Below are 27,396 nucleotides of genomic sequence, written 5' to 3'. Positions count from 1 at the left end.
GCACGCAGGGCAGGAAGGAGGGCTCCATGTGAAGGAGACAGGCAAGCAGGGAAAGCCAGCTTTTATGCGAGAAAGGCAGCCCTGTCTGAATCGCTCGTCTCAGAGGAGCCAAACACCAGCTTAATTAAGTGGCAGGAAAAGTCTTGCTCAGAGCCACCCCGGGAGGAAGTGATGCTGTCAGGCTCCACTCAGCCAATCCCCGTCTGGCGGTCGTGCGGACTTCACCCGGTCCAACAGGGTGGAGCTAGGGAGACGCCGGCACTGCAGCCCCTCAGCTGGCTCCGGGTCCTATTGTAGGGTGACTTTCTTTTTAGTGGAGACCCTCAGGGATTCCAGGACAGGAATTCAGGAAAGGCAGCCTTTGCTATGTGCTCAGCCACTGTTCAGCATTGTTGTCACATCAGGGCACCCTCCACATTATGTTCCATGGAATGTCCGTCTGCAGTAAGTGTTCATTGGTATTCCAAGGAAACACGTATTCCTTCATCACACCAAGACACTTGGGTAAAAAGATAACTGCAGGACTTTTCAGAGCCTTCAGTTTGCCCAGAGGAATGCCGAAAGAAGTAGGTCTCAACCTTTTTTAACCAAAGGATCGTTTTTCTCAAAGGACACGTGTTACTTCTCCCTTGGGATCCAGAAATGGAATTGGGGGCACGTGTGGATATGGTGCTTCAGGTGTGGTCCTGATTCCAGCACCTTCTTTCCCGTGCTTTGTCCTGCAGGCTCCCGCCTGGCTATCACAATCTAGAGAAGTCACTTAGGTTTTTCTAGGAGACACCCTGGAAGTTTTTCGCCGGAGCCTCACCAACACATATCCTTTTGCTCAAGGGATTAACACTCCTGGCTCTTTGGGCAAGAACCAGTCCACACACCAGAGTGGCAGGAGAAGGGGCGGAGGCATGGGGAGAAAGGAAGGATGCGAGAGGCCTCTCAGTTTTCCCTCCACCAGGCTTACTGAATACCTTCCATAGGATCCAGCCCTCTGTGTACAAATACAGAACCAAACCCTGCCCATCCGGAGCTTATGCTGTTCAGTTATCACCCCTCTTAGAACCTGCACCCCGTTGCTGACCTACCTCAGAAACTGCTCTTTGATTATTTATCTCAGTAGTGTTTGTATTTTAATACAGATTCTATAGAGAAACAACCAGCGGCAGAGCCAGAGGGCTTGGGAGGAGGGAGGGAGCCCTCTGCTACCCTTCTTCCATCCCCCATGCTCCTGGGGGGTGAGTCCAGAACTTTCCATGGGGTAGTGGTCTCTGTTGAGGCAGAGAAGGGAACATAGTGGGGGCACAGGCAGGGGCTGTAATTCAAGGTGCTTGTGCCTTTCTAATCTCCCAGCTAGGCTGAGGTGCCTGAGTGCCCAGTTAGGACATGTGTGTATAATAATGTTAATACTACTATACTTGTTGATATTATAATTTGAACGACTGGATTTTGAGCAATGCACTCATGCCAAATGCTTTCTAAACATTCCCTCACTTGACCCTTATAATACAGGATGGTAGGGATTATTATCACCATTTTGCAGAAAACTGAGCACAGAGAGGGTAAGCAGTGGCCTTGGGTCTCAGAGCTATTAAGCAGCGAAGCTGGGATTCACGCTTACGTATTGAAAGTCCCAGATCTTCTCCTGAGCAAGTGTATAATCAGCTGTTGTTTCCATTACCAGTGTAGGCTTCTTATTTATCAAGCCACCCATCTGGTTATCCTGGCCATGATGTCCTCTTCCAGCAGCCCAGCCACTGCCTGGGGAGTCTTGGTCCTGAGCCAGGTGTGGGTCATGGCGATTCTAACCTTGCATTTGTTTATTTAGAATGTATGAACTGAGCTGCTACTTACCTCAAGAAAAAGATCTGAAAATTTCTGTCTATGACTACGACACCTTTACTCGTGATGAAAAAGTGGGAGAAACGATTATTGATCTGGAAAACCGATTCCTTTCCCGGTTTGGGTCCCACTGCGGCATTCCTGAGCAGTACTGTGTGTAAGTGTCTTTGGCCATAACTGTAGACCAACTAACGTTAATACCTGGGGAAGCTGTGGCTCTCCACCTCAGGGCGTGTCTTCCCTGAAGCCCCTGCTCCTTTGAGTGAGGTAGATACTGTTTTTGATAATAGAATGATCTTAAGGAGAATCAGGGCCATAGCATTGCTCAAGTCTTGGGGGGGAAGGGGTGCCATTCTCATTGGCATGTGTAAAACGCTGGCCCCCAGAGCAGTGTAGTGCTCTATGGGGATGACACAGGTAGCAGGACTTAAAACCAGTCCCCTCTCTCCCATTCTCCCTCTCCCTCCTTGATGCCAGGGACTGAGAGGGGCAGGGGGATTCCCTGTCCCCACCCCCGCATTGATTGATTTTGTGATGTCCCTCTTTCCCTTTGTGTCTTTTTGTAATAGCTAATGAGCTATAGCCTATGGGTTTTTTTGTTTTTGGTGTTTTTTTTTTTTTTTTTGTCTCTTTAGGGCCGCACCCACGGCATATGGAGGTTCCCAGGCTAGGGGTCAAATTAGAGCTGTAGCTGCTGGCCTGTGCCACAGCCATAGCAACATCAGATCCGAGCCTCCCCCACAGTTCATGGCAATGCCAGATCCTTAACCCACTGAGCGGGACCAGGGATCAAACCTGCGTCCTCATGGATGCCAGTCAGATTCATTTCTACTGAGCCATGATGGGAACTCCAGCCTGTGATGTTTAATTTATGGTTTTGCCTATTATGATTACAGTGATCTCAGCCCAACTCATCTTTTTACAGAGGAGGAAATTGGGGGGGGGGACGCAGGTGAGGAAGAACCAATAAGCTGAGGCCAAAATAATTGTGGATTTTAGGTTTCCAAATCCTAAATAGATTTCTAGGCAAAGACCATTGTGTAGAGCATATTCCCTGCTCCCCCATTACATGGGAGCGCCTGTAAGCACGTGAAAGTATATGAATCCAAGAACCCCTGGCCCCACTGTAACCCTGGGTGTGGGACGTTATTCCCAGTTCTGGAGTGAATACCTGGCGAGATCAGCTGAAACCAACACAGTTGCTTCAAAACGTAGCCAGATTCAAAGGCTTCCCACCACCTGTCCTTTCTGAAGATGGAAGTAGAATCAGATACGGAGGACGAGACTACAGCCTGGATGAATTTGGTAAGTACACGGCCATGGATTACAAGCTGGTCACAAGAGATAGCAGCTCGTTTAGGCTGCTGGGTTTGTGTTGGGGGGGTGTTGGGGGATGGGCAGAGCAGTACCTTCATACCATAGGGGATTCCGAACACATGACTGTCTAACAAAAGCCCCGTTATAGGAGAGTTTTGCTGTCACATCAAGTGTCAAAGTGGACACATTTTCTTGTCTGTCTTCTGTTTCACTTGACCTTTTAAGGTCATGGCCATTTGAGCTTTGAACACAAAGTGCTAATAATTAACTACTTTCTATGTAAAGCATAATTAGCTCAAAAGTGCTCAGATGGCAGTGCAAGACTTTCTCTTCCAAGTTTATTCTATTGTTCTTTTAGCCCTTCTACACAAAGATCTCAGAGATGCTGGGGATTGGTTTGAAGAATCTGCTGTGTTTACATCTGGCCCACGTCTGAGCTTGGGGCTTGCTCTTGACCAAGCAGTAATTTATAACACAGTTTGTCCTGACACATAGACCGCTTAGATGCATTAAGAAAAAGACTGAAATAAGCTTAATATCGCATAAGAGCTATGGCATGATGCAATGTTTTGTAGGGAGGAGGGCTTCCCAGAAGGCTGCCTCTGGGGGCCTATATGGGACATCCAGAGAAAGCTGAGCAAAGCCACACAGGAATGAAAGTGCTTCCTGTTCTTCAACTGCTTATTCTTGACATTGTGAAAAAAAACCTCTCTTTGTCTTTCTATCTGAAGAGGATTTAGTGTCAGAGATGATTAGATGTTTTAAGAAATGTTGGGGTTCCCACTGTGGTGCAGCTGAATAGGCAGTATCTCTGTAGCACCAGAACTCAGATTCAAGCCCAGCACAGTGGGTTAAAGGATCTGGCGTTGCTGCACTGCGGCTGGGATCCGATCCCTGGCCTGGGAACTCCATATGCCACAGGGCAGCCAAAAAAACAAAGAATTGTTGATGCTGCTGTTAACATGAGAACTTGCAAAGGGATTGGAAATTAAGCAGAATGGCCTCATGGAGAAGGGTACCCCTAGTAATCAAACAACACCCCTGAAAAGCTTCATCAGTCACAAGGATTGTTTAGTTACTTTTGTCACATGACAGATTTGGCTCAAAGCTTAGCTGCTGAAAACAAACATTTTGCAGTTTTGTGGGTTAGCCATTCAGGAGGGGCTTACTTGGGCAGTTCTCACTTGAGTTGCTTATGCAGTTGGTTGCTGTCAGGTGGTGGCTGGGGCTGCAGTTGTAGGAAGGCTCAACTGAGCTGGATGTGCAGGATGGCACATGCCCGTGGCTGGCACTTGCTGCTGGCTCTTGACCAAGAGCTCAGCTGGGATCTATGACCAGAGCACCTACCCTGATGCTTCCCACAGGGTGACGTCTAGACACCCAGGCTCCTTACATGGGAGGTGGCTTCTCCCAGAGCAAGCACCCAAGAAGACCAGCATGGCCTTCAGCTTAGCCTCAGAGTAGCACAGCATCTTTTCTTTAGTGGTCAAATATGTCTCCAGATTGAGAGAGGACATAGTTTCCACCTCTCAGTGGCAGGGAGTCTCAGAGAATGTAACAGCTTTTTTTTTTTTTTTTCCCCAGGGCCACCCCTGTGGCATAAGGAGGTTCCCAGGCCAGGGGTCAATTTGGAACTGTAGCTGCCAGCCTACACCACAGCCACAGCAGTGTCAGATCAGAGCCGCATCTGCAACCTACACCACAGCTCACGGCAACGCCAGATCCTTAACCCACTGAGCAAGGGCAGGGACCGAACCCGCAACTTCATGGTTCCTGGTCGGATTCGTTAACCACTGCGCCACAACGGGAACTCCATGGATGCCTATTCGTATTTCACTGTCCTTTTCTATTGCAGAAGTCAACAAAATCCTGCACCAGCATCTCGGGGCCCCTGAGGAGCGCCTTGCCCTTCACATCCTCAGGACTCAGGGACTGGTTCCTGAACATGTGGAAACGAGAACTTTGCACAGCACCTTCCAGCCCAACATCTCCCAGGTAAGGGGCACTTGGCTTTTGACAATCACCATCTACACCATGGGCAGTGGCAATAGCTGACCCCCACCTGCCTCTTTTGTCTCTTTTGGAGACTTGTAGATATGCAAGAAATAGAAAAGAAACTCAGATTAGCTTCATCTTCAAGGGGAATTCATTGTAAGAATTTTTAGGTAACTCACTAAATCCAGCCAGGAGAGTGATTTTGACTCCCAGCAAACTTGGACCAGGATCTTGCCTATTCCTTTGAGTTTACTTTAGCCTGTGTTCTTCTGTGACCACCTTCCCCTGTGTCAGAATATTGTGGACGGTTTCTGAGTTTGTGTTATAATGTAGCCCCATCTACTTCGAAATGTGGAAAGGATTGGTTGCCCCAACTTGGCCCATTTGTCTACCCCTGGACCTCTCAGTTCTAGCCCCTGGACCTCTTGGATATGGTATACAGGGTGGCTCATCACGGGGACCATGTGGAGAGTGATGGGAAGGGCATGTCCCAGAAGCTAGTGAGCAGTTCCCAGAGAAGCAAAGAGAGACATGGAAAATGACGATCCATGAGAAAGTTTGTTATAATGAAGATTCCCAGGCCATGTCTACAAATTTGGGGCATGAATCTGAATTTTTAACAAGTACCTGGAGAGGTTCTGATGCAGATGGTTGGGAAACCATACTTTAAGAAATATTTGTCTGGGAGTTCCTTCTGTGGTGCAGTAGGTTAAGGATCTGACTGCAGTGGCTCGGGTTGCTGTAGAAGTGCAGTGGGTTAAGGATCCACTGTTGCCACAGCTGTGGCTTGGATTCTTCCATATGCCTCAGGTGCAACCACACACACACACACACACACACACACACACACACACACACAAAAGAAAAATATTAATTTAGTGGATGCAAATACTGTTGACAATGATAGGAGAACCATGGTCTCTTAAGAAGTGACCACAAGTGGCCTGGGCTTACTAGATTATTTTGTCACTTTTACTCTGTTCCATAGTTTCATTTCTCCCTTATTATTCTTCCTTCCTCCAAAGAGCCTGTTTGACCTCCTCTCTCCCCTCCTTTCATCAATGGGATAGTCTTGAGAAGTTACAAAGTGAGGAAGATTTCTCCCAGGGAACCCATCACTGCTTCCATCACCTTTACCTGTTGTATTGGCCAGACTGGCCGGGGCATAGGAGACACAAGGATACCTAATTTCTGTAGCACGTTTGATATATGGTAGAACCTTTGCCCTAGAGAGTCATTGGAAGAGTGTCAGGATCACAGTAAAATATATATCCCTTTTCAGGAGCTCCAGTTAATTCATTTTGATCACAACGCATTAGGAAACCAATCTAGTGGTTTCCTTGGCCACCTTCTTAAAGACCAACTGTTTTTGTCATGAAGGCAGAGTCTACAGAGCACCCAAAAAGAGTCTGGGGAATTTAAATTGACTCGTATGGTTAATACGGTTTGTTGATGGCATTCCTAGCTCTTCTGGAAGAACATTCATCAGATAGATGGGCCTGGACTGTGGCAAAGCCCAGAGCCAGGGCCTCACCAAGACAGCACCACAAGTGTGTCAGTCCAGGCTTTCACCCTCCCCCTTCCTGCAAGCCCTCTCCCAGGCAGTGGGCACTAGCAAACTGATGGCAAGGAGTCCTCAGTTTGGGGGAACAGTAATGTTCCTGTCATTGTTTGAGTCTCTTTTGAAAGTGCCGTGCTGTAAGACTTTTACAAAATTAAATGCCTTTTTACATTTTTTTATTTTTCTCTCTGGAGGTAAATGGAGAAACGCTTGGGTATCACAAAACTGGGACTGATAATAAGTAGGCAATGTGATAGAGAGACAGCGTGAAGACTGTTCTGAGAGTGAAAGGCTCACTTTAAGTCATTCTAAGAGGGTGTGTGTGTGTGTTGGGTGTTGTGTTAGCGATGGGAATCCCCTCATTTCATTAACCAGGGAAGACTCAGATTATGATATAGGTGGGTACATGCAGCCATCAGAGATTCCTGGGAGGTAAGGGGGGAGTGGATCACTGGTATAAGGTTTATCCTGGTTCATTCTTTTACTCTCTTTTTTTTCCCCCTTCGATTTTTGTTTTTAGGGCCACACCTGAGGCATATGGAAGTTCTGAGGCTAGGGATCACATCAGAGCTGTAGCCGTTGGCCTACACCACAGCCACAGCAACACCAGATCCAAGCCACGTCTACAACCTACACCATGCTTTCAGCAATGCTGGATCCTTAACCCACTGAGTGAGGCCAGGGATGGAACCTGTGTCCTCTTGGGTATTAGTTGGATTCGCCACAATGAGAACTCCTACTTTTTTTTTTTTTTTTTTGCCTTCCATATGGACTGATAAATTAAGAGGCCTGAAGAACTAGTTTCACCTAAGAGATATGAGAGAAAATGATGGCCTCTACCACCCAGAATATAACTGCATTTCTCTTTTCATTTTTCAAATGGCTTAGGGAAAACTTCAGATGTGGGTGGATGTTTTCCCCAAGAGTTTGGGGCCACCAGGCCCTCCTTTCAACATCACACCCCGGAAAGCCAAGAGGTAAGTAACCTTGAGACCCCGTTGTATTATATTGGGGTCTTGATTCAGGACCAGATTAGAAAGTACCTTCAAAATGTTCTCCTTTCAGATACTACCTGCGTGTGATCATCTGGAACACCAAGGAAGTTATCCTGGATGAGAAAAGCATCACAGGAGAAGACATGAGTGACATCTACGTCAAAGGGTGAGGCTGGCAGACAAGGGCCTTTGACAGACTCAGACAATGACGCAGCCTCTCTCTGTCATGACTTTTCAATATCGAGGGACCCTTGGTTATTCGAAGCTGTTTTATCCTGTGAATGCAATCTGCATAGGAAGCTCCAGGGAGACAAAGGGGGAGAGAACAGAAAGAAAAGGGAAACCTTTTGTCTGTGAGCAGTGGCATCTAATGCCTGTAAGAACTGATAAATGGTTCTTTGTTTCCTTTCTAAGAATGTGGGTTTTGTTCAGCTTATTATGAAGATTTGTTATTTCTAACACTTTTTAGTCATGTAGTTCATTTTCTTTCCTTTTTGATATCTTGCGTAACTAGCCTTAGAAATACAACTAGAGCTTCCAAAATTTTTTTCTATACATTACCAGTGGCCACTGTCTATGAAAAAGAGGAAACAGCAGAATTTTTCGTCATTCATTCCACCAGCATCTGCATGCAATGTGTAAAATGTCATAGCTGTTCAATATTCTGTTACTTACATAGCTCAATTCTTGAGAATCCATGTCGATGTCAATTTCATGTTATATGTTGATGGTGAGTATGGACCCCAGTGATTAAGAAGCCAGACTCTGGAGCCAAACTCCATGGGTTGAAATCCAGTACTTTCCCTACTAGCTGGGCAAGTTAGTAAACTTACTGCTCCTTGTCTGTAAATGAAGATAGTGATAGTATCCACCACTCTGGAATGCGCAGAAGATTGAGTTACTCAAAGTGTTTAGGATAGTGCCTGGCAGATCATAAACACTATGGGTGTTAGCCAGGGTTCTCTAGGAAACAGAACAAGTGGGGTGTGTGTGTGTGGAGAAATAGAGACACAGAGAGAGGGAGATTTTAAGGAACTGGCTCACACAGTTATGGAGGTTGACACGTCCCCTGATCAGCCACCTGCAAGCTAGAAGCCAGGAAAGCTGGGGGTCTCGTTCAGCCTGCATTTGAAAACCTGGGAACCAGGGCAGCCAGTGGTATAAATCCCAGTCTGGGATCAGGAGAAGAGATGAGATGTCCTGGTTCGATCAATGGGGCAGAAAAAAAGAGGATGAATTCTTCCTTCCTCTGACTTTGTGCTCTTCAGGCCTCAATGGGTTGGGTGATGCTACCCACACTGCGGGGGGAGGGCAGTGCTTTACTGGGTGCACTGATTCTGAGTCCAGTCTCATCCAGAAACGTTCTCATGTAGACACACCCAGAAATAATGTTTAAGCTGGGCATCCCATGGCCAGTCATGCTGACACACAAAAGCAACCATCACGCTATGGGGAAGTTAGCGAGGGTTATTACTATTGCACATGGATGGAGTTTGGTTCCTTGATAGGTAGAAGATAAGACTTGTTGAAATATACTATAGTCATAAACTGAGAACAAAGTTTCACTTATCCCAAGTGGCCTTCAATCAAAACTTTTTTAAAGATGTAATGACTGTCATTCAGGTTCACTATAAACAGGGAATGTTTCATCAAGTTCTTCATTATTCTTTCTCATTTCAGGATCTTATTACCATTCCCCAGGGAAAGCTATTTCCATCTAATTATATATATGCAAATTTGTTTTCCTCACATATGCATTTTTTTCCTAATCAGGGAAACAAACTCAAGTAATGCTAGACTGAGAAAAAGCTCCAGTAATCAAAGAATAAAGCACAACCTCAAGTCACATGTCATGTTTGGAATGAAAATCTAAATGCTATTTGTGAAAAGATGAACAATGCAGAGATAACATGCCACACACATGGGGATTACATACAAAGTTATACATTCAAGTACACAAATACACTTAGAGTAATTGTCTAAATTGTTTTCAAGTTAAAAATGTGAAATGATTCATGAGCAAAGAGACAGAAGAGAGCTACAGGGGGGGTGAGCCATTCTGGGGGAGGATGATGATGGTATTTAGGGGATGGGTTAGGAGGGATGCTACCAAGGTCTGAGCCAAAGAGTGTGGACTTTCTTCAATGCGTTTGTTCAAAAGCTTAAAAGTGAATTGTTAAAACGACTCCTTCAAATAAGTTATCTAGTTGGTTAATTGACTAGCAAAAACTAAAACTATTGTAGGAGTTCCCATCATGGCACAGTGGTTAACGAATCCAACTAGGAACCATGAGGTTGTGGGTTCAATCCCTGGCCTCTCTCAGTGGGTTAAGGATCCAGCTTTGCCATGAGCTGTGGTGTAGGTTGCAGACACGGCTCGGATCCCGCATTGCTGTGGCTCTGGCGTAGGCTCCGATTGGACCCCTAGCCTGGGAACCTCCATATGCCACGGGAGCGGCCCTAGAAAAAGCAAAAAAAAGACAGAAAAAGTAAAACTATTGTAAAACTGTTGTACTTGATTACTATTAATATCCCTACTAATAATAGGACCTAATATCAGCACATGACTTTGGAAGTCTCCATGGTCCCTTGAGGCAGAGTAATAGTCCTGGACTCTGGAGTCAGACGGACCTGAGAGTTAGACTTCATACTGTCCGTTCCTGGATGTATGAGATGCACATCCTCTTCTGAACCTTGGTTTCCTCATCTGTGAGATGGAGATGGTTATACAGTTGGGAAGAATAAAATAAGGCATGCTTCATACCTGGTTCATAGCAGTTGGTCATAAACATGAGTCAAGAACTTCCCCGTTCCCACTCTGGCCCTTCTCACTCTGTCCTTAGGTTAACCATGGGAAGGGAGCATATCAGTAACCTCATTGTAATGATAGGAGATGAAGCTCAGGGAGTCAGTGACTAAGCAGGTTCACAGCCAGGCCTGCCTCCTACGGAGAGTCTCTATTTTTGCGGTCCTGGCATCAATATTTATAAAAGCTCCCCAGTTGATTCCGGTGATTCCAGTGGGCATTCAGTGTTGAGATCCATGCATCCCATCTCTTTTCCAGTCTAAAATCTCGTGTTCCTTTGGTTCCAAACCAGGAATCTTCTTCATAACTGGCAGATGGGACAAAACTTCTTCCCAGCCATGTACATTCATTCAACCCTCTTGCTGGTCTGCTCTGTGCCAGGCACAGGCCAAAGGGACCTTTCCAGATGTCAAAAGTTAAGATGTTCAGCTGTTGATAGAAATGAATTTCATAGATAAGCTTATGGAAATGAGACTCCCTTGCTAGTCTCATTATTGTGATCATAGTAAATTTAAGAATAATGGAAAAAGGAAGCTGTAAGATTACTCATGTCATGCCTGTTTTGGTTGCTTAGGTAAAATATGGAAAAGGAAATGCTAAAATTTTGAACTAACCCATATTCATTGAGCCTATCAGTGGTGATGACAGACTCTGATGAGTTATAGTGAGAGAGACTAAAATTATAGCCAGCAAGCTTCAGTGCTCCCCAAATAGAAGCTAAGTTGTTGATATTTTCCAGAAAATGTCACCTTATCCCTGTTAACTGAAGTCTAAAGGGTTTCCTGCTTTGGTTTTAGAGGAATTATATTTTATTTGGCTACAACCTGTGTTGGATGCAACCGACTGCCTCCCCTTCATAAATCACCCCCCAGCTCTGTAGATAACTGGAACCTGCCCAAGAAAAGTGCATTAATTCTCTTGCCCTTCACTCTCGTAATCATGGCACAATTTTGCGGCTAGATCACTTGTCACTCACATGAAGCTCAATGTGTTTGCTTCTGCTTTTCAGCTGGATTCCTGGCAATGAAGAAAACAAACAGAAAACAGATGTCCATTACAGGTCCTTAGATGGAGAAGGGAATTTTAACTGGAGATTTGTCTTCCCATTTGACTACCTCCCAGCTGAACAACTCTGTATCGTTGCTAAAAAAGTGAGTGCTGAAATGTGCCAGTTGGGAGTGGGTGTCATGGGTCTTCCTTATTAAATATAGATGCTCGGAGAAGGTTGGAGCCCCTCAGAGGTCATGGGTCTAGCTCCCTCTTGGTACAGATGAGGAATCTGCATCCCCAGTGGTGTAGATACTTGCCCCAGGTCACACATCTCCGGCAGTCACTTGGGTAGTTAGAAGCATAAGGAGCACAATTTTTCTACCCCTAACATGTTGGCAGTAGTGGAAAGATCTGATAAAGGATAGACATGGGGGTTTAGCATCAATACATATGTGTTTATGTCACTGGGAGACCAATTTCTTCCAGTGATGAGTGGAACAACTGGACTAATTAACCATAACAAAATATTAAAGTAGGTGAAATTTCCCTCTTGCCTTCCTTATTAAACCTAAGCATTTGCCTTACTTCAGAAGCACTTCCATCAGGGTTCAGAGCCCTCCTGGTCTTAATTTGTAAGACTCTCAGTTACAGAATTCAACTCAAACTGGCTTCTACCAAAAAGGTGATTTTTTGGGTTCACATTACTAAGAAGTGCAGGGTTGGCTGGCTTAAGGAACACCTGTCTAAAGAAACTGCTCTCACCTCCTCCACCCCTGCTCTGCCTTCTTCCATGGGCTTCATTCCCTGCCTAGGGCAAGGTGGCTGCCAGCAGCTCCAGCTCATGTCCTGTCCTCTGGGCAACCTCAGCAGAACGAAGAGAACGAATCCCTGAAGGTGCCAACCAGGGGGTCACATGACCATCTCTGAACCAACCAGTGGTGTCCAGGGATGCAGGGCTCTGATTGGCTCGACTGTGGAGTTAGGGATAGAGTCAGTTCTCCCCAAAAAGTGGAATCGCCAAGGAAAATCTGGGTGCTTTCATCCCCAAAGTCGGGGGGGGGGGAACCTAGGCAGGTTGTAATAACAGATGTCTTTTATAGGCCCTTGTTCCATACCTCCCCCTACCCTACCCACCCTCCCGGCCATATTCTGTAAATTTTCCTGAGCTTTGCACAGTCACCTCCTCATCCCACACCTGGTCAAAATATGCTCAGCTCATGTCCCATCTGGCCAGGCCCCACCCCCTGCTGGTCCTACTCAGGCTGATGCTGTAGCAAGCACTTTTTCTGTCCAGCTGAGATGGATGCCTTCACAGGGCACTTCCCAGAGACACAGAGGCTCATCCTGATGTTGAACCACGCACACTCTCAGACCATGGGGATGGCAAGGGATCTGGGGTCAGGTCAGCCTTTAGGTAAAGTTATCTTTCATGTTTACTTACATCTGTAGCTGTACCTCTCAGTATCCTGAGTAGTTTTTGAAGCACGAGCCCACACAGGACAGTCCAGTAGAGCCAGACATCAGTAGAGTGGGCTTCTTAGCACCTCCAGAGCCAAGCCTTCTGACTCCTGCAATGGTGAACATTCCTGGAATGTTATCTGAAAAACAGGAAACAACCCAACAATCTCACTTCAGATTCATGAAACATTAGGGGAACTCCCTTTCTTTGGGGGCCAGAGGCACTTAGGTGTAATTGGGCTGTGGAGGTGTCATTATCCTTGGCTAATAGTGTCTGGACGGAGGCAGGGACCAGAGGTGAGAACTTGGAGGACCTTACCCCGTCCCCTCCCCCCAACTCTAGCCTGAGAGATCTGAGGGTCTTAGCTGACCACAGTATGCAAAATCCAGCAGTATTTTTCAGAAGCCAAAAATGCCGAGACATTTAAAATCTGCACTGATACGAGTGAAATCTGGGCCCCCGTCTCCCCATGCCCATGGGAGATGAGAGTGCTCAGACATCTGTGGCAGGTGAGGGGGAGCCACTGTGCTGAAGCAACACCCCAGCAGGGGACAGTGCGGTCTGGCCTAGGACAGCTTGGCTGGGGAGGATAATCTGAGCAGGCCTAAAACGTAATCACTCCCCATTCCCCAGGAGTGGCAGCAGGAAGTCACACTGATAGGAACGTGGCAGGAAACCTTCTGTTTGGGAATTGCCTGGGACATCCTTTTTGTCACCCAGCTGGTGGTCTTGAGATTTCCTGGGGAGGCCCCACTGCCTTTTGTACCCATGGGGGTGAGGGGAAGGCCAAAGGGAGGGGTTTTGGGTGTGGGATGCAGAGGAGAGCAGAGGCCCATGTCTGTTTCTCTTGGCATTTCAGGAGCATTTCTGGAGTATTGACCAAACTGAATTTCGGCTCCCACCTAGACTGATCATTCAGATATGGGATAATGACAAGTTTTCTCTGGATGACTACTTGGGTAAGGCTATACTTTTCACTAAGAAATTGTACTTGAGATTAGTAAAATCAATTAAAATTTAGGGTCAGTTATTTAAATCTCCAATGCCGTGGGTAATTGGGAGTGGGATCATGCTCATGGCCTGGATGTCCTCTGGGCAGTGCGGGCTGGCCATTCGCTGTCCCAGGTCCTCTGAGAAGCCGGCACAGTGAATGGCACCCCTTTGTGGGCCCCGTCCACCCTCAGGGGCCCTGGTGTAGGCTCCTGCACCAGCTCCTGTCTCGCTATGAGACTCAGATTCTGTTTTCACAAGGTGATGCCACACCCCTGCCTCGACTTCCAAACCTCTCTCTCCCCTCGGCATCGGCTCCCTCCTCCTCCCTGCTGCTCTCAAAAGTCACTGTGGTCCCGTAAGGTCCCCAGCTGTTGTTCTTCCTCACCCCCTCCATCCTCTGTGGTTAAAGGCACTGGTTAAACACCCCTCCCCTTCTTGGCACAGCGGTACCCACCCCTGAAGCAGGCCTTGGGGTGCCTCATTGGTCTGCTCTGTTTCTTCGCCTCACTCTTTAAATACAGGCCTCTGCCTTCCCTGTGGTTTTGGGGGTCTTCCCCAGGCTCCCCCAGTGACTTGCCCACCCTCACCTCAGTGGAAGGGGAAGCTTCAAGTTTCACCTTGAGCACAGTGTGACTCCTAAACCCGGAGGTGCAGCCTGATGGCCCAGGATACCTGCCGTATAACAAGAAATACTATGATGACTCATACTGCAACATGCAGTGCATCAAATCAACACACTGTACATCTGAAACTTACACCATGCTCTATGTCAGTTATATCTCAGTTTAAAAAAAAAAAAGAAAGAAATATATTAACATGATGGTTAGTCTGCATTCCCCACCAGAAAATTTCACCTTTCTCTTCGGCTAGCAGCTCAAATTTGTCATGGCTGACATCAAATTCAGCCTTTCTTCCTTGACCACATACCTGCTTGCCTGGTGAACTGCATTTGCTGTTCACAGCCTCTCGTTGCCCAAGCTGCCCAGACAGATGTACCCAGAGGCCTCTGTGGATCCTCCTCTTTTGCCACCACTCAGTCCAAACAATGTAAACTGCTTTCTCATGCATATTTATTTTCTTATTTCTCTGATCTCTGCCACTTGCCGGTTGAACTATTGGCTCACTAGCCATTCTAATATAGAGTCATTCTCTGTATTGGGCGTCAGACTATTTATTTCATTTAAATCCTGAGGAAAAACCCTCGCGTGTTCTTCCTGCCGCTTTCTCTTAGCCAGCTCTCACAGGGCCCCAGCTCATCTCCCTATTTCCGGAGCATCTTTCCTGGCAGAGGAAGGTCCCACTGTGGCCAATGGCTGTGTCTTGTTCATCCCTTTACCATTCACAGCACTGAGTGCTGTTGCTTCAACTTAGTTGGCCCTCAATGAGAGCTGAACACACAGATGAGTATGGAAGTGTTGACTGAATAAAAATGTACAAGCTAAAAATTGTGAAAAGAATTTTATTTTTATCTGGGGACCTTAGTGAGGCCTATAGCCCTGGAGACAGATTCTCAGAAGCTCTGAGGCACTATTCCCAAAGAGGTTAGGGAGGAGCCAGGATATAGGAGTTTTTGGCTGGGGTGGTGGGGGGCGGGGGGGGGGGACTCATATAGTCAAACATCAAAAGATGACTGCTAATCACAAAGAACAGACATCTCAAGTTAATGATTTGAATGCTTTCCTGTGTTTGGAGCGATGTTAAGATTCTGGTTTTATTGAAATTATTCCTTAGAATGCTTCCTATCTTTTTCCATCCTGAGATCCTCTCAGGGCATAGCCTCAGGTGGGCAGCTGCAGTGACTGAGGGCTTGATCCTTCTAGAACTGGGATGATGGACAATTTTCTTTGTTTACTGGAATGCTGGGCACCATCCCCTGTCCACAGCAGTATGCTAACTTAGAAAGCATGAAGAATAGTCGAGGGTTTTCCCTTGGAATTTAAATGAAATAGTCTGACAACCAATAAAGAGATGGACTCTATTTTAGAATGTCTAGTGAGCAAATGCTTGCAGTTTTCACCAAAAGGAGAGACAAATAAAAGCAAGCATAAGCTTCAGGAAGCTCTGTGGACTGTGGATCTATTATAAGATGAAGGGCAGTTTCTGAGCCTAACAGTCTATGGACAATCTGCCACAACCTCCCTATTGCTCTTTGCTGCCACTGTTGAAAACCAACTCTTGTCCTAGGAGTGTAGAAACCTGACCCAACATACTCATACCATTTTCTTTCTCTTTTCTTTTTTTTTTGTCTTTTTAGGGCCATACCTGTGGCATACAGAGGTTCCCAGGCTACGGGTTGAATCAGAGCTATAGCCGCTGGCCTATACCAGAGCCACAGCAACGCCAGATCTGAGCCATGTCTGTAACCTACACCACAGCTCACGGCAATGCCGGATCCTTAACCCACTGAGCGAGGACAAGGATCAAACCGACAGCCTCATAGTTCCTAGTCGGATTCATTTCTGCTGAGCCATGACGGGAACTCCTCAAGCTCTTATTGCTGAGGTTACATTAGGAGAGACTTGAATTTGACTCTTGAGTGGAGCGTCCATGTTCTAAGTACCGGTTGGTTGTCTTTGGCCAAAGCCAAATAAATGACTGTGTTCAGAGCAGTTCAGAACCAGTGTGAGCAAATTCCAAGTCCAAGTTCAGTGGAAATTTTACCTATAGATGTTTAATTATTTTGAGCTTGCAGAAGAACTCTGTTTATGCTCCTGTCTTTGAGAAATAAAACAGGTAGTTCCTTGTGAGATGCAGAGCAGTGGACAGTTACTTCTTCTGCAACTTTCCATCCTATCTGGAAAGAATGTTAGCCATCTGCCGGGGTCTCTTTTTCTAACTCACCTGTCACCTGTTCAAAAATCACGGTCTACCTCTCTTCTGACAAGTACATTCTGTTCACTTGAACAACAGCTGATGCATTTGATGTTTATTTGGGTTTCATGTTTCCTTGGCTAGGTTTCCTGGAACTTGACTTGCATCACACCATCATTCCAGCAAAATCACCAGAGAAATGCAATTTGGACATGATTCCGGACCTCAAAGCCATGAACCCCCTCAAAGTGAAAACTGCCTCTCTCTTTGAACAGAAGTCCATGAAAGGATGGTGGCCATGCTATGTAGATAAAGACGGCTCCCGTGTGATGGCTGTATGAGTATTTCCTGGTTGGGGGTCATTTATTCCTTTTCTCTTATAGGTTTTGCCCTTTAGGAGTAGATTTGCTCTTGATAAGATAAGGAGGTTTAAACTGGTGGTCCTTTATGTTACAGGAGTGGTTTGTACCTGGGATTATAAGAGAAGATGGCAGATGCTATGAGCAAGTGTCTGGGGTTAAGTGGAAGATAGAGGGTTTGGAACTGTCAAAAGACTGGGAGCCCAACTGGTTGCGCTGCATTTCTTTAGGATTCTCCGTCACCAGAAATGCTAATTTATGCTGAGCTTCCAGTACAATTCAGTACAGAAAAAGCAACTTCAAATTTGAGCTCTTCCCACTTAAATTTTTTTTCCTTTTTCCCACGGCATATGGAGTTTCAGAGCTGGGGTTCAGATTCTAGCCATAGCTGTGATGTATGTGTAGCTGTGGCAATCCCTGATCCTTTAACCCACTGTGCTGGGCCAGGGGATTGAACCTGCATCCTGACGATGCAGAGACACCATTGATCCCATTATGCCACAGCAGGAACTCTTAAAATATATGTAAAATACATATATAAGAATATGTATCTTAAAAGATGGAGGAAGCAGGGAATGCTGACATCCATTGAATATGACAGCCATAAATTATAAGCATGTTCAGAGAACTCAAGTTATATTCTGATGTAGAAGCAAAAGTGTGGGTTGCGAAGCCTTGTCACAAAGACTCCCTAATTCACTATGTCTTCCTACTAACAGTTAACGTTGTACACCACTGATTATAAACCAGGCAATGTACTAAGTGCCCTACATTCATAAACTTGTTTTTTTAAGACAACTTAGAGATAAACTTTACATAAACTACACCCTCTTAAAGTAGCATTAAAGTGTCCAATTTGATGAGTTCTGATAGATGTACATGCTCATGAAACCACCACCATAATCTAGAGCCAGAACATTCCCGTTACCCCAAAAGTTGCCTTGTGTACTTTGCAGTCCATGTCTTCCTCCACCCCCAGCCCAGGAAACCACTTATCAGCTTCCTGCCGCTAGATTAATTGGCACATAATCTCATTTAGGTTCAGCTGACAACCTCATGAAATAGGCATTATCTCCACTTTATAGATGCAAAGGACGGGCTTGGAGAGAAAGACCATAATCAGACACCCAACTCTGACTCATCAGCAGAGGAGGCTCTATGCTCCAGCACCTCAATGAGCAATAGAGTCAAGTCAGCAGTTCTCAAATCGCTGATGACCTCATGGACACACCAAGTTTCTAGAAAGTCTATTACAACCTTAGTTAAGCCTGGCCCTAAAAGTGGGCAGCTTTCTAGAACTCTTGCAGCCTCAGTGCCTTCTGGGCACACAAGGATCATAGCAGTACCTGCTTTATAGGGTTGCCCTGAGCATTACCCGAGATTATCCACGGAGAAGGCTTAAGCAGTGCCCAGTGCATCGCACAGGAACCTGTGAACTGGGAGGCAGCAGCCTTTCATTCCCCCGCTCCTGCATCTCTCCAGCTAGTGTACATCAAGCGCCCACTAAGTGCTGGCACTGCTCCACACAGTGGGGGTACCGTGGTGGGCGTGAAGCCCAGAGGCTCTCTTGGAGCCCACACTTAATGCTCAATGTGAACTATTGTTACTAGCAGAAATTCAGGCTAATCTGGGTCCAGGTAAAGTTACAAAGGGAGGTGTGTGAGCAGGCAAGGAGACAGATGTGAGAAAGTTAGAATGATGGGGATCCAGAGACTGAAACGCAGGGAGGAGGGAATGCAATTTGTCCTCTCAGTTTCCCACAAGGAGGTGGTTCAGAAACACATGCAAGAGGAAATGTGATGAAATCTCATGAGGAAAATTTAAGGCAATCTAAGGATTGTTTTACAAGACTAAAAATCGTTGCTCAGGGAATATTCCTTGGGTCGAAGTGAAAATATTTGTGAAACGTGATGTCATGTGTTTAACCTGCTCTGCTTAACTGAAGGGGAAAGTGGAGATGACATTGGAAGTCCTCAACGAGAAGGAGGCCGACGAGAGGCCAGCCGGGAAGGGACGGGATGAACCCAACATGAACCCCAAGCTGGACCCACCAAAGTGAGAGGCCCTCTTTGTTCTGCTCCCCAAACACCTGCGGTCTGAAAGCCCCCCTTCCAACTGGGTTAATGCAGTGGATTAGCCCTTGTCTTAATTTTGTGCTGAGCAGGGGAGAGGGAGGATGGAGAGGTTGAGGATCTGGCTTCATTTTAACCATTCTCCTTCCCGGGAAACCAAAGTCCAGTATGTCTTCAGCATCTTAGGAAGCCATTAAAGTTAGAGTGTCTTTCTCAGCTAACCCAGGGGGAATTATATCTTTTCTCAACATTATAAATGTTATTATTATTATTTAAACTATGTCACCGCTCTGAGGTGTAAAACCTCTGTCCTTCCCAAGCTGAGTAGGTAAATCCCTTTCTTTGCAATGCAGCCGACCAGAAACCTCCTTCCTCTGGTTCACCAACCCATGTAAGACCATGAAGTTCATCGTGTGGCGCCGATTTAAATGGGTCATCCTTGGCCTGCTGGTCCTGTTGATCGTGCTGCTCTTCGTGGCCGTGCTCCTCTACTCCTTACCGGTAAGAGTCCCCGGCCTCTGCCTTGGCTTTCTGCATGGCAGTTGCGGTCGGGCATCTCACTTGGCATTTGCCTTTGTTGCTGTCCACTAAAATGACCCGCGTCACCATTGTGGTGTTGCAACCTGTCAACCTTTGGGGCATTTAATGTGTCCTGTGATGAGGATTAGAGTCTCAGGGTTTCACGAATTACAGGCAGAACTTCATGGTCTGGGAAAAACTGTTGTCTCCGGAATTGTAGGAGAAATCCCTCAGGCCTTTATCAGTGTGTGTCTGAACGAAAGCCAGCATTTCCGACGGGTCTTCCTGCCTTCAGATGTTCTTGTTCTAAACCATCATGCACCCTCAGTTTTTCTCCTGGTATTCACAGATCCCAGGCTCATTCGAGGCCTGCACACACCTTGAACGCCACCCAAACTACAGAGTTGGCCTCCCCAAACAAGTACTGCCCTTACCTGCCAGGACGGCTTCACCAATGATGCTCCTTTGCCTAGTCCTGTCTCTGACAACCTCCCTCTCAGATCTCCTTTCCACAGTCATGAATGGGAGTCCAAATGGGAGGTTTGTCAGTGGGCCTAGAAGTAGTACCTCCTTCCTCCATCCAAGGAAACGTTGAACATCTGCTATCGCCAAAAAGGAATTGGAGTGTAGAGACACCCAAGGCAGGATTTCTGCCCAGAGGCAGTTCATATCCTGCGGACAAGCAACACATGAACTAGTAAATTACTCCAAGAGGCAGCTGTTCTAGAGGCATGACCAAATGACTAGGATCCTGTTGCTGAGGATGATTTCACAAAGGAGGGGGCTCGCCAAGGGGAGAAGGGATAGACAGGCATCCAGAAACCCTTCCTTCCATTCATGTTAATGATATAGACTATTTTGTAATTAGTAGCACAGTCACACAGTTGCAATAGCAGGAATTTAGTATCTTCAGTTTCCTCCAACAACACTTTCAGTTCGCTAACTCTGAGTACATGCATACTGTTTCCTAGTTTTAGGTAGTCCAGTCTGTCTTGACCATTTAAAAAAAAAAAAAAACAAAACCTCAGGAGTTCCCATCATGGCTCAGCAGTTAACGAATCCGACTAGGAACCATGCGGTTGCAGGTTCATTCCCTGGCCTCGCTCAGTGGGTTAAGGATCAGGTGTTGCCATGAGCTGTGGCATAGGTCGCTGACTGGCTCAGATCCTATGTTGTTGTGGGTGTGGTGCAGGCCAGCAGCTACAGCTCTGATGCGACCCTCACAGTTATTTCTTTTATTGATTTAAACCAGTGGATCTCAACTAGGAGTGATTTTGCCCCTCGGAGAACACTGGCAATGTTTGAAGACATTTTGGTTGTCACAACTGGGATGTGCTTCAGTGGGTAGAGGTCAGGAATGCTGCTAAACATCCTGCAATGCAAAGGACAACCCCCAACAAGTCACCTGGTCCTAAATTGCAAGAGTGCCAAGGTTGAGAATCCCTAGGTTTTATATATATGTGTATATATTTATATTATTATTATTATTTTGTCTTTTTAGGGCCACACCCGAAGCATATGGAGATTCCCAGGCTAGGGGTTGAATCGGAGCTGAAGGCACCAGCCTATACCACAGCCACAGAAACGCGGGCTCCAAGCTGCATCTGCGAACCTACACCACAGCTCATAGCAATGCCAGATCCTTAACCCACTGAGCGAGGCCACGGATCGAACCTGCGTCCTCATGGATACTAGTCAGATTCATTTCTCCTGAGCCACACAACAGGAACTCCTATATATATCATTTTTAATCCTGTTTCTGTTTTCTTTTCAGAACTATTTGTCGATGAAGATTGTGAAGCCAAATTCATAATGGAAGTAAAAGCTTCTTTTCAAGAGTCATCCAGTCATGAGGGAGTCCTGTCTCTGTTTATGGACCAGAACCCAAGAGTGATTTTGTTTATGTCTGAGACTACATTCCAGGGGCATGTTACACTACTTCACTGAGGCCCATCAGTTCCCAGAGGGCCTAGGTCAAAGTCAGGCCAACAAGCAACAATTTTATCTTGTTATCTTTTGAAGTATTACATTTTAACCATGTTTTTTCAGAATATTTTTCAAGGTGGCTGGTTCCATTTAAAAATTGTCCTTTTTTATATATATCCTAGTTCTGTAATTCAATTTTTGGAAATTGCTGAAATCGAACTTGAAACTTTCTACATCTTGACTTCATATACTTTTCTTATCTGTAATCAACCAAAAGGACTGTGCATTATAGTTAGGATAGTTAATTATTATTTATGCCTGCAACCATTACTCTATTTTGTATGCATAAATGTCATGAGACTCTATTCAAGCTCTGTGATGAACTCAAATAAAAACACTTCACCTCTGACACACACCTGTTTTTTGTACCTGTGGGCCAAGTTGGGAAGGAGACGGGTTCTAGTCTGGGTCTCAGAGGATGGAATGCCAGGGCATATCACTGGGCTATAAACCCTTTATATAGGTGTGCTGCCACACCTTGACAAGTAACCAAACTGAGGCTAATATATAACAGTAACACTTAAAGTACTTATTCTATGCGCACTATTTTCTATTTTTAATTTTATGTTGTCTTTTTTTTATCTTTTCTTCCCCTACTGTACAGCATGGTGACCCAGTTACACATACATGTATACCTTCTTTTTTTTCAAATTATCATGCTCCGTCATAAGTGACTAGACATAGTTTCCAGTGCTACACAGCAGGATCTCATTGTAATTCCATTCCAAGAGCAGTAGTCTGCATCTGTTAATACCAAGCTCCCAATCCCTACCACTCCCTCCCTCTCCCCCTGGGCAACCACAAGTCTATTCTCCAAGTCCAGAATTTTCTTTTCTGTGGAAAGGTTCATTTGTGCTGTATATTAGATTCCAGTTATAGGTGATATCACATGGTATTTGTCTTTCTCTTTCTGACTTATTTCACTCAGTATGAGAGTCTCTAGTTCCATCCATGTTGCTGCAAAGGGCATTATTTCATTCTTTTTTATGGCTGAGTAGTATTCCATTGTGTATACATACCACATCTTCCTAATCCAGTCATCTCTCGATGGACATTTGGGTTGATTCCATGTCTTGGCTGTTGGGATAGTGCTGCAATGAACTTGCGGGTGCATGTGTCTTTTTTAAGGAAAGTTTTGTCCATATATATGCCCAAGAGTGGGATTGCTGGGTCATATGGTAGTTCTACGTATAGATTTCTAAGGTGCCTCCCTACTGTTCTCCACAGTGGTTGTATGAGCTTATATTCCCACCAGCAGTGCAGGAGGGTTCCTTTTTCTCCACACCCCCTCCAGCACTTGCTATTTGTGGACTTATTAATGATGGCCATTCTTACTGGTGTGGGTGGTATCTCATGGTAGTTTTGTGTGTGTGTGTGTGTGTGTCTTTTTGCCTTTTCTAGGGCCACTCCCTTGGCATATGGAGGTTCCCAGGCTAGGGGTCCAGTCGGAGCTGCAGCCACTGGCCTACACCAGAACCACAGCAACGAGGGATCTGAGCCACGTCTGTGACCTACACCACAGCTTATGGTAACGCTGAATCTTTAACCCACTGAGCAAGGCCAGGGATCGAACCTGAAACTTCATGGTTCCTAGTCGGATTCGTTTACCACTGAGCCACAACGGGAACTCCGAGTGGTAGTTTTGATTTGCATTTCTCTAATAATCAGGGATGTTGAGCATTTTTTCATGTGCTTGTTGGCCATCTGTATATCTTCATTGGAAAATGTCTATTCAGGTCTTTTGCCCATTTTTCCATTGGGTTGTTGGCTTTTTTGCTGTTGAGTTGAGGCAAAAGACTTATATGCTGAGAACTATAAAAACATTAAGGAAATTAAAGAGGATGCAAAGAAATGGAAAGATATTCCATGCTCCTGGGTTGGAAAAATTGATATAGTAAAAATGGCCATAGTACCCAAAGCAATCTACAGATTCAACGCAATCCCTATCAAATTACCCATGACATTTTTCACAGAAATAGAACAATCCAAAAATTTATATGGAACTAGAAAAAAAACAGAATTGCCAAAGAAATCCTGAGGAACAAAAACCAAGCAGGAGGTGTCACTCTCCCAGACTTCAGGCACTATTACAAAGCCACAGTCATCAAGACAGTGTGGTACTGGTACCAAAACAGATCAATGGAACAGAATAAAGAACCCAGAAATAAACCCAGACACCTATGGTCAATTAATCTTTGACAAAGGAGGCAAGAACATAAAATGGGGGAAAGACAGTCTTTTCAGCAAGTATTGCTGGGAAACTTGGACACTGCATGTAAGTCAGTGAAACCCTCACACCATGCACCAAAATAAACTCAAAGTGGCTTAAAGACTTAAATATAAGACAAGACACCATCAAACTCCTGGAAGAGGACATAGGCAAAACATTCTCTGACATCAACATCATGAATATTTTCTCAGGTCAGTCTCCCAAAGCAACAGAAATAAAAACAAAAATAAACCAATGGGACCTAATCAAACTGACAAGCTTTTGTACAGCAAAGAAAATCAAAAAGAAAACAAAAAGACAATTTACAGAATGGGAGAAAATAGTTTCAAATGATGCAACTGACAAGGGCTTAATCTCTAGAATATACAAGCAATTTATACAACTCAACAGCAAAAAAGCCAACCTAATGGAAAAATGGGCAAAAGACCTGAATAGACATTTCTCCAAGGAAGATATACAGATGGCCAACAAGCACATGAAAAATGCTCAACATCCCTGATTATTAGAGAAATGCAAATCAAAACTACCATGAGATACCACCTCACACCAGTAAGAATGGCCATCATTAATAAGTCCACAAATAGCAAGTGCTGGAGGGGATGTGGAGAAAAGGGAACCCTCCTGCACTGCTGGTGGGTATATAAGCTCATACAACCACTGTGGAGAACAGAAATCTATACACAGAACTACCATAAAGGAGTTCCCATTGTGGCGCAGTGGTTAACGAATCCGACTAGGAACCATGAGGTTGCGGGTTCGGTCCCTGCCCTTGCTCAGTGGGTTAAGGATCCGGTGTTGCCGTGAGCTGTGGTGTAGGTTGCAGACGCGGCTTGGATCCCGCGTTGCTGTGGCTCTGGCGTAGGCCGGTGGCTACAGCTCTGATTCAACCCCTAGCCTGGGAACCTCCATATGCCGCGGGAGCGGCCCAAGAAATAGCAACAACAACAATAAATAAATAAATAAAATAAATAAAAAATAAAAAAGAACTACCATATGACCCAGCAATCCCACTCTTGGGCATATATATGGACAAAACTTTCCTTAAAAAAGACACATGCAGGAGTTCCCATCGTGGCACAGTGGTTAACGAATCTGACTAGAAACCATGAGGTTGTGGGTTTAGTCCCTGCCCTTGCTCAGTGGGTTAATGATCCGGCGTTGCCGTGAGCTGTGGTGTAGGTTGCAGACGCGGCTCGGATCCCGCGTTGCTGTGGCTCTGGCGTAGGCCGGGGGCTACAGCTCTGATTCGACCCCTAGCCTGGGAACCTCCATATGCTGTGGGAGTGGCCCAAGAAATGGCAAAAAGACAAAAAAAAAAAAAAGACACATGCACCCGCAAGTTCATTGCAGCACTATCCCAACAGCCAAGACATGGAATCAACCCAAATGTCCATCGAGAGATGACTGGATTAGGAAGATGTGGTATGTATACACAATGGAATACTACTCAGCCATAAAAAAGAATGAAATAATGCCCTTTGCAGCAACATGGATGGAACTAGAGACTCTCATACTGAGTGAAATAAGTCAGAAAGAGAAAGACAAATACCATGTGATATCACCTATAACTGGAATCTAATATACAGCACAAATGAACCTTTCCACAGAAAAGAAAATTCTGGACTTGGAGAATAGACTTGTGGTTGCCCAGGGGGAGAGGGAGGGAGTGGTAGGGATTGGGAGCTTGGTATTAACAGATGCAGACTACTGCTCTTGGAATGGAATTACAACGAGATCCTGCTGTGTAGCACTGGAAACTATGTCTTGATTCTTACATCGCAACATGACAATGGAAGGAAAAATTATGTATACATGTATGTGTAACTTGGTCCCCATGCTGTGCAGTGGAAAAAAAAAAAATCTATTAAAGATGTATTCTCAGATTCTCTGTGGTGCAGCAGGTTAAGGATCTGGCTTTGCTGCAGCACAGGTTCAATCCCTGTTTCAGAAACTTCTCCATGCCAAACTTCTCCCCCCACCTGACCCACCAAAAAAAAATCCATTCTCTTAGCAACTTTCAAATATGCAATACAGGAGTTCCTGTCATGGCTCAGTGGTTAACCGGACTAGTATTCATGAGAACGCGGTTACCATCCCTGACCTTGCTCAGTGGGTTAAGGATCTGGTGTTGCTGTGAGCTGTGGTGTAGGTCACAGACAAGACACAGTTTGGATCCTGTGTTGCTGTGGCTGTGGCGTAGGCCAGCAGCTGTAGTTCCAATTCAACCCCTAGACTGGAAACCTCCATATACTGTGGGTGTGGCCCTAAAATGCTGAAAAATAAATAAAAAATAAAAAACGAGTATGCAATGCAGCATTATTAACTCTGTCCACCACGTACATTATTTCCCCATGACATTTACTTTTTAACTGGAAGTTTGTACCTCTTGACCCCTTTTACCCACTTTACCTAGTCCCATCCCACTTCCGGCAGCCACCCATGTGTTCTCTGTATTTATGGGCTTGTGTGTTGTTTTTTCCTTCAGATTCCACATATAAGTGAGATCATACAATATTTGCCTTTCTTTGACTTACTGCACTTAGCATAATGCCCTCCAAGCGCGTCTGTGTTGTTGCAAATGGCAAGATTCTACTCTTTTATGGCTGAATCATATTCCCTTGTGTATATGCACCACATTTTCTTTATCCATCTATGAGTGGACATTAAGATTGTTTCCAAATCTTGGCTATTGTGAAAAATGCTGCAATGAACATGGGGGTATATACATCTTCTTGAACTAATATTTTTGTTTTCTTTGGATAATACCCAGAAGTGGAATTGGTGGATTGTATGGTAGTTCTATTTTGAATTTTTTCAAGAACGATACTATTTCCCATAGCGTCTGTACCAATTTACATTCTCACCAGCAGTGCACAACTCAGCAATAACAGCAAGACAGCCCTCACCACAGTGTAACACTGTCTAGATGCTCAAAAGCATCACCATTATCCTCCCATTTCTTGCCCCCAGGTTCTGTGTTGCTCCTTGAATGGAACTGTTTACTGATCTCACCACAGTCTCATATATTGACAGGACAGTGTTCTCACATGTTCTGTAAGACACGCTGACTGTCCTTGATGTTAGCATGGAGCCACCGTGGGTTGCTACTGTCACTCATTACTTGATCATCTCAGCTCCATGCTCCTTTTGACAGCCCTCCCACTTGTGGTACAGCACTGTGGTTGAAAGAAGTTACAAAGTGCATAGCAAAGAAAGCCATCAACAAAATGACAAAGTGTTCGAGACAAGATAGTGATTCAGAATATTTAACCATCAGCATGGCACTGGCGCCCACCCATCTGAACAGATGTTTCACCCCTCAAAACGGAGAACAGCCCTAAAAAATTGAACAGCCATATGAGTATGTGCAGGCATAATGTTAGCTTTTCCTCCAGGGACCCCCACAAACACACATTCCCATAGTGCCTCACTCGAAGAATGGTTGTTGAGTGGATCCATAAGTGGCTTTG

The 27,396-nt window shown here is 45.3% G+C and overlaps 1 protein-coding gene across 4 annotated transcripts in view; it reads left to right on the top strand.

The window, feature by feature from the left end:
* The window catches only part of MYOF (myoferlin), a 172,140-nt gene extending 150,095 nt beyond the window's left edge, over window positions 1-22,045 (top strand). For all 4 annotated transcript variants that reach the window (XM_047762378.1, XM_047762376.1, XM_047762377.1 and 1 more), the window contains 11 exons: window positions 1,820-1,990; window positions 2,990-3,138; window positions 5,006-5,145; window positions 7,595-7,683; window positions 7,772-7,867; window positions 11,517-11,658; window positions 13,816-13,915; window positions 16,905-17,095; window positions 19,065-19,174; window positions 19,545-19,692; window positions 21,485-22,045. In XM_047762378.1, the coding sequence (XP_047618334.1) occupies window positions 1,820-1,990; window positions 2,990-3,138; window positions 5,006-5,145; window positions 7,595-7,683; window positions 7,772-7,867; window positions 11,517-11,658; window positions 13,816-13,915; window positions 16,905-17,095; window positions 19,065-19,174; window positions 19,545-19,692; window positions 21,485-21,523 (1,375 nt within the window). In that variant the 3' untranslated portion in view covers window positions 21,524-22,045. The remainder of the gene's footprint in view (window positions 1-1,819; window positions 1,991-2,989; window positions 3,139-5,005; window positions 5,146-7,594; window positions 7,684-7,771; window positions 7,868-11,516; window positions 11,659-13,815; window positions 13,916-16,904; window positions 17,096-19,064; window positions 19,175-19,544; window positions 19,693-21,484) is intronic.
* Window positions 22,046-27,396: the final 5,351 nt, after the last annotated feature.

This window comes from Phacochoerus africanus, chromosome 15 (assembly GCF_016906955.1).
Source record: "Phacochoerus africanus isolate WHEZ1 chromosome 15, ROS_Pafr_v1, whole genome shotgun sequence".
Classification (NCBI taxonomy): Eukaryota; Metazoa; Chordata; class Mammalia; order Artiodactyla; family Suidae; genus Phacochoerus; species Phacochoerus africanus.
The sequence above is the reverse complement of the archived record's forward strand: the minus strand, read 5'-3'. Positions and strand labels throughout refer to the sequence as shown.